Consider the following 9,488-nt stretch of genomic DNA (forward strand, 5'->3'; position numbering starts at 1 on the left):
TTTTAAATAATAAAAAATTTATTGTCCCGAAATTATGTATAGTTTTTCAATTAATCAAAATTTTTGTCCAATACTTAGTTAATCAAATTTTTGTGTTACCACGAAGAATGTTTGACTAATCTAAAATGACAAAACGTTTTAAGTAAAGTTCAAAAATTTTCAACTCAAATTCTATTAAACGCAGGAATCTCTAAAGTATTAAAATAGTTTTTTTTTATGTCCGATATGTATGTATATTTTAGATAAACGAAATACTAGCTATTCGTTTCATAAATATATTTATAAATAAAATCTTGGTTTTCATTAAAAAATAACAAACGTTTCACACTTAAATTCGTTTTTCTTAAAACCTACTAGAATACTTCAAAATATGAATAGCACAAAAGTACACGTCCAAATAAAAGCAACGCTAACGACTTCCGCCATCTTCGCACCATCATTGCCGCTGCCGTTTTCATCAACTCCGTCCTGTACATCTTCCCACCAAGTCCATTCGCCATCGTACAATTGTGGATCAGAGTTTGGATCTAACGGTTTGTTATTTGGCGCATGCGCCGTCTCACAGAAATGCGCCACTCGCTTCAGTAGCTCCTGCACCAACTTACTACCATTCATGGCTGGATATAAATTATTTTGCTCACAAGGATCTACATCGATATCGAAGAGGCAAGGCGCCACCAAAGGATCACACGCTACACCATGTGACGCATTAGCCAGTTGGCAATTGATCGCTGCATCCTCACGCAATTTGGTTATGTTGATTGTGCGCGGAGCCAGCGCGCCTCCTTTCGCATTGATCTCGGCTAGATGTTGCCAAACTGTAGTATTCATTATGACCTCCTCGTAGTGTGCAGCGCGTGGATCCAACTCATCGTTGCTCTCATTGCTACGCGTCCCTATCCAATCATCGTAGATGCCATCATATGTAGTGCCATTAATAAGTTTCCATTTTCCCTTGCCATATGAAATATAATTGCTGATCTGATCAATGTTGTGCACAATTTCACGCTCCACCGAATTGTAGCCATATTTTAGCGCGGACCAAAGATTGAGGCCATCGAGTTTCATTTGTTGTGAGTCGAGTGGTATGTTGGCCGCTGCCGCTAATGTGGGCAACAAATCGCCGATATAGAAGTGTTGTTTCCACACAGTGCCCAAATGTTCGAGTAGCGGTGACCATATGGCACCCGATGAGCGTATGCCACCCTCCCAGGGTGAGCTCTTTTGCTGTAATGGGAGAAAAAGAAGGTTGTAAGGGTTAATTAATAGCCATAGGCAGGTTAATTTAATGGTTATACTTACGCCTCTGAGTGGGTAATTGGAGGCTGTAGTTGCGTGCAGGCCTATAGTCGGGCCACCGTTGTCGGAAAGAAAGATCAAAATTGTGTTATTGAGTATGCCTTTTTGGGCGAGCGCATCAATCACGGAAGCTACAGATTGATCGAGTTTGGAGACCATAGCTGAAATGGAGAATAGAAAAAAATTAGTTGCATTTCAGAAATGAGCAGGGCGAAGTGTACATAGTTTCCGACTGGTCAGAGTAATAATTGAGGATGTCTCTATATGATGCTAAAGCAGCCACCACCTCTAAAGGGATGCACAGATCTTTGCCGTCAAAGAGAATACCAATATTTATGCTCTGAAAAAAGTTTATACTGCAGCAGGTTTAATCTAGGATAGACTCGTAGCGTATATGTAATACTCCTATATTGGCAGTAAGAGCTAGTACCGTCCGAAAACACTACAGTACAGATATATCATTAAACACGTACGAAAGAAAAGGAACACATACGTTTATAAATAAACATGTACAAAAAACGGCACTCAAGTACACAATACATTGACAAAAACGGTACTAGACTGTCTCGCTCTGATTTCGGAATGCTTACACATTGAGAAGTTAGCTTACTGCCAATATAGAAGTATTACATATATGACTCGTAGATACCGCAAGTGCGTCCTACATGTGCAGAAGTACCGACAGCGCAACAAAGGTCGCCGCGTTGTCTGAATTTGGAAAAACTGAAGTTTAGGCAACACCACCAGCACCGAAAAAATGATAGCGTAGCAATGGCAGCGTTTGTCCTGCCTTTGGAGGTGAACAAGCACCAGCGGAAATATCTCGTGCCATCAAGCGAATGGTGAGCGCATTCGAATGAAATATTCTGGAAAAGATATACGGACCTTTATGCGTCATCTTCACGTATGGGCCAAAGGTGCACGGCAGAGTTAGAGAAGATGTGTGTAGCTGAACTCCCCGCGTATCTCATGTTTAGGCTGCCGGTTTTTTGTAGCATTTTGCAGACAGAGGTGCCTAACTACGCAGCAGTATATTACGGAATGGTAAAGGAAAAGCAGTTATCTAGCAGCGCTCTTAGTAAGATCGAAACTGACCGGAGAAGGCCTGACCTCACTTTCGATTGCCAAGGATGAGTTCTAAATCAAATTTATTTGGGTCGCAGAATAAATATTATTGTAGGAAACTGCAGGGCAGAAGAAATGGCTAGGCAGGGTATCGTAGAGGGCACCTCTCCAGATAGGAAAGGAACAGCAGTTCCTGGTATTACCTGTGGTGTTGAACGCAGTTAAGGCAACTTCTGCAGCTGTGTGGTAAACTCTCAGCTTTGACAGATTTCCTGAGCGGGAATTGTTAATTATAAACAAATGCGGTACGATTTAAAATCGTAACGGACCTCATAGCCGCAGTTATATGGAGGCTGACGCAATGTAATCCTCAGTGTTTCCTTCTCAGTTGACCTGTTATCGCTATACCAAGTAAGGTTAGGTTAAATTATCTTGAGTGCCCTTATCCCGCACAGGAAAAGGGCATAATGGGTTCATTGTGATGCTATATTAGATACTTTGCTCTTACCTTAGAAATGGAACTAATTGGTGAAGCGCACAAAGTCGTATATACTGGTTGCATCCAGTTCAGCCAAACATTCCAAATATGACTGTAGGAATGAGCCTCGACGAGCCCTCGCCAAAGCGAAACAGTGGCATAGGGTTCGGTATGCTTTTGATTTCCTCCTCATCACGGCAGATAAGACAGTAGTCGTTTGACTACAAACTCATTCCAGCAGTGTGGATTCCTATCAGCGCAGTGCCGTGCAATAAAGGAAGCTGTAACCGGACAATTTTCGTTTTTTTTTGTTTTACAGAACCATGACCGTTTTTGCCGGAATAAGGTATCCAGGACGCATAAGGTGCCTTGAACTAACTAACACAGAACTTGGGGGTTCTTAACAACTGCCGCAGGGGCAAGATCACCGTAAGCAATGGCCTGACAACCTGTACCAAGCAACCGTGGCAGCAGAGTATTCACCATTAGATTCCAAAGGTTTGGGGGGGACACCGCCTTGGCGGGTATGTTGACAGCCAGAGAACTTATCTATATAAATTTCTTGTTGAATCCGTCTTTCCGCTTTCCAGAACCTTGAGAAAGAAGGAAGTAAGGCTTACCTGTCGAAAGTCTCTTGGCTCATGGGGGGGGGGGGGTCTACCTCCCTTTCGCCAGGGTCCCACCCTTGGGCACTAAACTAAGTTTAAGACAAGCCTTACAGATTAAGTCTAGTGTCGGACATAAAACGTCAGACGTTGACCGAAGTTCGGCAGTGCAAATACCGTACGTGCCTGTTGATTTATAGGGAAGGACTTTATGGCTCTTAAAGTCATTGAATTCCACTGAAGCATTTCCCCAGGAGATAGCGACCAGTCGCCATTTGGCTTATAAGTATTGGTTGGTCGCGGATAGAGCGCTTTCAAGCTTTGTAGACATTTAGGATAGAAATCTGGAACGAACTTCGCAAGCGGGCAAGCTGATGCCCACTATCGCAGAAGTCCTTACAGCAGTCCCTTCGGACTTTGCTGGTCGCATTTCTTCAGGACTGCCTCGTATGCATTTTAAAACCCATCACTCTTCGCCGCATTAAAGAGCTTAACTATATAAGTTATACTAAGGTTTAAACATCTCAGCTTATACATACAACAAGCTTCAAATGGATTATCTGCAGTTATCATTCTAACTAGGAAAAATTTTTAAGTAGTAATGCAATGGGCAACTTCGGAAATGCCGAAGTGAGTTTTTTTCGGGTGCTACCACCATAACCAACCTAATTTAGCGGTAGAGCTCATTAGAAAAATTAAGTATTTGCAAAATTTCTTAGGAAACATGAACATAAAATACGTATAATTATTTTATGATGCACTAGTCAGGTAGATTTTTTCAGTCGAGCCTAATGCTTATGTACGTATGTACATATGTTTGTATTTGTTAGGTTTGTCTACATTCTATATTCTATATTCATTCATGCTCTTGACAAAAAGCGCACTCTATTTCCCTTCCCACCAACTCACCTGCATACGTTCGCCTTTGCGCATCTTTAATATATGCAAATTTCTCTACTTCCTCAGGAGGCGCCTGTAATGGATCATCCTCATCGCCGGTATGCGGCGCCAGTTGGCTTAGTAGCAAAAATAAGGGTTGTTTGTGGGCATCATGTTTGCTTATCACTTTGGTTGCTGCTTCGGTGAGCAGATCGGTGACATAGGTACCAATATATTCGCGCGATACAGCAAGATTGTCACGGAAATCGTGACCGCGTGATAGATTTTTGTACTAGAGAAAAATGTTTATTACTCATAGTTAGTAATTTGTTTGCTATTCGAATTTGCCGATGCAACTGGCATTTTTGTTATTCAAATTTTAATTTTGTAAATACGATAAGAATAGCAAAAAAATATTAATTTTTAGTTATATGTAGCTACAGAAATATTAACTTACCGTAGCATCCAAGGTTTGAGCATAGTAATCCACATAGGCACCCAAGTAGCCGAAATGTTGATCGAAGCCTCTCCTCGTAGGCGTATATGCTTTGCGTGACATACCCTGATGCCATTTCCCAATAATACTCGTATAGTATCCGTGCTGTTTGAAAATCTGTGCCATTGTTGTTTCATTCAGCGGAAGACCCCACGGCTCATAGTTTGGTATGACGTAGTGTTGCATGCCTGGAAAAGTAAAGCGATTTGTTGTACATAGTTTGTTTTCGTTTAGATACCTCAATTTAATCTAAATTATTAAATATCTATAGAGAAGGTGGAGTTCAAATGGTTGTCTTAAGGTTCAGTTTACTGAGACATTGTGGTACGACTCTTTCTCCCGGTTTCTGACAGGCCTAGAACTGCATAAGTCTTGTCGTATAAATGGATGCAAAAGCTCTGGAGTTGTTCCTGTAAAGATCAAATGAGGAAAGCTTTGACGGAGCTTTGGATTTCTACCTTCTGCAGGGTGGAACGTGAAATAAAAAACAAAAGTCTTTCGTAAGTCAATTGTCAATTCTGGCAACTATCTTGAAAGCTCTGTTCAGTCTTTCGAAAGACTAATTGAGAAATTTGTTTACGAGGAGGTCTTACCGATGCTTAGTTTGTCTTTTAGCGAGCAGTTTTCTAAAAAATTAAATTAAATAAAAAAATATATTTTTCTCTTTCAAAGAACAAAAACTGAAAAAAAAATTGAATTAATAATAGGAAAAAAGAACTGTAATCAGTTTCTACTAAAAAAAAAGTTTCTTAATAAAAAAATTAAAAAAAAAAATGAAATTTAAATAAGAGATTTTTTTAATATATTTATTTTTTCGTGTTTAATATACTTTTGTTTTAATTTTTAAGTTTTAGTTTTTCAAAAAGTGAAACTTTGTCTGCGGGCAAACCTCTTTTAAGCTCTCTATACTTAACGTATACATAGAAAGCTTGAAAGAGATTTTCCCGCGAGCAGGCCGGTGCCCACCACCGATTTGGAACATAGATACTCAAGTGCTTTCTGTCAAAAGATCTTTTCACCATGAAAGTTTGCGCGGGAGCTTTTTTTTGTATTACTTTCGTGCCAGAATAAACGAAACCTTTAAAACTATCTTGTCTACTGTTTTTCAAATGTCTCACAAACGGCTTGCCACTATCTTAGCCAGAATTGCCCTGTAAGATGTACAGACATAAGTTAGTAGGCGCCTAGACGTATGCTGATAAAAACAATACAACCAAGTTAAACATCCTTCGTTTCGAATTCATTCAAAGGTCAAAGTTCTTATCGATATCTTTGGTGCGAAAATGAGCAATGTCTGCATCTCAGTAAGAAAGCTGCGCAGGAATTTTGAAATCTCTCGGGAATAGTGTACACACGTGTGCATAAAAAATACCTTAAAGTGCGAGCAAACAGGACTTTTTAGTCCGCTGTGAATCTTCTATTGACATAATTTAATTTAATTGCCTTTCCCCTGCAAGGAATAGTTGAAATTTTAAACTTCTTCTACTAACTCACCTGTGTGTATCGGATATTTTCCGGTTAGCAGCGCCGATCGAGAAGGCGAGCACATATCTGGAGTATAAAGATTTTGCAAAATAACGCCACTATAGGCCAAAGCATCGATATTTGGTGTAAGGAATTGATTGGAACCACGAAAGCTGACATCATCGACACCCTGGAAAATGTTAAGCAATCATATTTACGTTTGGTAAGTATATAGCTTATAAATAGGTATGGCTATGGTTATAGGTATTGTGTAAATAGGGGCTGCTGTAGGCGCATATAGTACTTACCAAATCATCTGCCAATATAATGACTATATTCGGTCTGTTGTCTGTTTGTGCAGCCGTTAGCGCATTGTAATACAATAAAACAATGGGCAATAGTTCGGCAAAATTCCATAAAAACTTATGCATTGCTAAATAAGTTATGTTAAAAAACGAAGGGACTTGCTATAGAATTTTGTTGCTATAAATATCACCCAGTGTTTGGCCTAGAACAGTTGTAGATAAGAGATTTACCGAATTGGCGTGTAAGTATGTAGTAAACAGGCGCCGTCAAAGCTCATGTCATCTCGAGCAACTGTACACATACAAAACAAAAAATGTTTAAGTAGCAGATTTAACTAGCTTAAAATAGTAATATATAAAAATTCGTTTTGGAAGATTTAAAGATTTATTAACCTTTTCTAAACTTATTCGCAGAGCTGTAGAAATATGGCCACATATCTATAGTGTATGTATTGGGTCATATGAAAAGACTCAGCGGATTTTTTTAAGCAATAATATCTAAGGAAAAAAAATAAAATATTTATAAAAAAGTCAGGCACCTAAGTTCCTAAACATTAAATAAAATTATAAAAATATCGCTCTAAAAATTCTAAATATTAAGAAAAGAAGGATAAAAAGAAAGCATGAATTTTTTTTTAACAATAAACTACAAAAAAAAAAAAATAAATTAACAAAGAAAAAAATTTTAATTTAAAAATTGAAAATAAAATTAATGGAAAAAAATTAGTTAATTAATTAAAAAAACAAAAATACATAAAATAAGTCTCTGTAGAAATATGTCACATATTTAAAGTGTGTGTATTGGGTCATAAAAAGAGTATCCGCGAATTTTTGGGTAACTTAAAAAAATATTTTCTTATTTAAAAATCAATTTTATCCGAGTTAGTCATTAGCCATTATTATCAGGACCTTCATTCTCCAACCGATTTGATTAATTTTTTTCTATTTAGATGAAAAAGCTTGTAAAATTTAGAGGAGATTTGTGGAGTACGATTGTGAATTTTTATTTGTTTATATTAAATTGTTTACCCTGTTTCTGTAAATAAAAATTAAATAATAAATACTAGTTGAAATCAAGTACAGGGCTACCCAAAAATAAAAAAAAAGAATGGAAAAGTAAAATTTTAAATTTGGGGGAAAATTTAATATACTAAGAAACAAGTTGTAAGAAATCGCGTTGGTTTTTGATATTGTTTTGTTGAAATTTCGAGCACACTTTATGGGAAAAATGCCTGTCGCAAAAAAAATCGAATCAACGCTAAAACTAAAACTTAATAGGCTATAAAACTGCATATCTAAGATTTTTTTCAAATAAAAAAAATTTATTTTGGTGAAATTTGTTTTATAACTTTTTAAATATTCCTGCTGCAATTTGTTTGGCATATCCCTATAATTGTTTTCGACTAGTGTTTATTATCATAAATCAAATATTTTGAACAGTAAATTCCAGTTTGGAACCACTGTGCGCCATTGACATTTTCTTTAATAGAATGATTGGCCCGGTTTTTTCAAAGGGGTTTCCATCATTTTGATTTTTCCAATATCGAATAAACCGGATTTTTTTTCGTCGAACAACCCGGTTTTTTATTTCATACAAATCTTGACCTCTCCATAAAAGTTTTGACTTTTTATAAGTTTTCTAATCTTTTTCCAGTTTAAGAAACCCCTAAAGAGTTTTAGAATTATATTCTAGCTTATTTGGGGGTGAACAGTATATCATATTTGATTTTAACAAATGAATTTTTGGCGCTTGAACGCTTTCTACATGTTTAGCCGATGTGCTCTTCTTGATGTTGTTCTACTTAAATCCAAAAAAGTAATAAATTGGAATTATTATAATTTGCTCTTTTCTAGCCAACTGTATTCACTGTATGAAAACTGTATAAAATAAAACCGATTTATCTGGTTTTTTCTTAATCTCAAAATCAGGAACTGTGTTTTTTTCAAATTGCAATTTGTCGAATAACTCAAAACCCGGTTTTGGAAAAAAGGCGAATAGTCGGAACACCCTAGTCAAGGATGGTACATAAGTCCTTTTCTGTCTTTGATTGCATCATGCTACAGATGTGAGCACCCGAACAGACATTTTCTTGATGCGGAGCCTAAAGATAGGTACGTCAGAAAGAATCTCTATGAGCTGAAGGACGAGGTCCAGGACTATGTACAGCAACCGCTGTACCCGGAACTTTACAGACAGTCTATTAACGGTATTCATAGCTTCAACTTCGGCGAATAGACCCACGTAACTCTTCATATTGTAGCCGCCTCAACTCCTACGACCTCAACATCTTCAAGGAGTGTCCAGCATGCGGAGATTGGCACCACGACACCAACCAGCTCTTCACATGCCCACCCAATTCAAATCAAGTAACACCCCTCTTCCTCACACCACAAAATGACAAAAATCCGCAGTCTTTTCATATCATCGTTTAAAGTACAAAATGGAAAACAGAGAGTAACACTCATATTTCTGGTTCTCTTTTTTGTAAAGCAATCGCATTTCTGGCTAGTACACTCAGAAAAAAAATTCATTGAAGCTAGGAAAAAAGTATATTATTCTAAGGAAATATTGCCTTGTAATTCCTCCAATGACATGGCTGCCTTAACAAGAGTAAACAATTTGACTCAGTTTAAGGGAAACACAATTCCTTAATTTTTAGAGAAAGTTTACTTGCCACCCGTGGAAGGAATAAGTATGTCATTTTGCTAGCGGCGCTCAAATAGTGGCAATGGCCGAGAGAGCACAGCTCTGGATTGCTAGTCGAGAGAAGCAAGGTTCGAGTTCCAGAGCAGGAATTTTTTTTAAATATTTTTTATTTTTTTAATTGTAATTTTTTAAGTTGTATTTAAAAAAATTTGTCTCATTTATTTTTTATGTTATTTGAGTATTTAGGTTT

At 37.4% G+C, this 9,488-nt stretch overlaps 1 protein-coding gene across 1 annotated transcript; it reads right to left on the bottom strand.

Moving 5' to 3' along the window:
- Positions 1–226: 226 nt before the first annotated feature.
- Positions 227–6,916, bottom strand: LOC108375998 (arylsulfatase B). The gene is made up of 6 exons (XM_017632158.1): positions 6,595–6,916; positions 6,317–6,476; positions 4,784–5,010; positions 4,357–4,618; positions 1,303–1,460; positions 227–1,227 (listed from the first exon to the last, which is right to left on the bottom strand). The coding sequence occupies exons 1-6, from the start codon at positions 6,715–6,717 to the stop codon at positions 364–366; spliced, it is 1,794 nt and encodes a 597-aa protein (XP_017487647.1). The 5' UTR covers positions 6,718–6,916; the 3' UTR covers positions 227–363.
- Between the last annotated feature and the right edge of the window lie 2,572 nt (positions 6,917–9,488).

The sequence above is a fragment of the Rhagoletis zephyria genome, unplaced genomic scaffold (assembly GCF_001687245.7).
Source record: "Rhagoletis zephyria isolate East Lansing unplaced genomic scaffold, Rhagoletis_zephyria_1.1 Rzeph_scaffold_09742, whole genome shotgun sequence".
In the NCBI taxonomy this organism is placed as follows: Eukaryota; Metazoa; Arthropoda; class Insecta; order Diptera; family Tephritidae; genus Rhagoletis; species Rhagoletis zephyria.

Excerpts from the sequence above, each read along its gene's own strand:
- LOC108375998 (XM_017632158.1), bottom strand. The coding sequence starts at position 6,717 with ATGCATAAGTTTTTATGGAATTTTGCCGAACTATTGCCCATTGTTTTA. Across the intron at positions 4,619-4,783 it reads CTCAAACCTTGGATGCTACG|TACAAAAATCTATCACGCGG; the intron begins GTAAGTTAATAT and ends ATTTTTCTCTAG. Across the intron at positions 1,461-4,356 it reads GCAAAGGCGAACGTATGCAG|CTATGGTCTCCAAACTCGAT; the intron begins GTGAGTTGGTGG and ends TCTCCATTTCAG.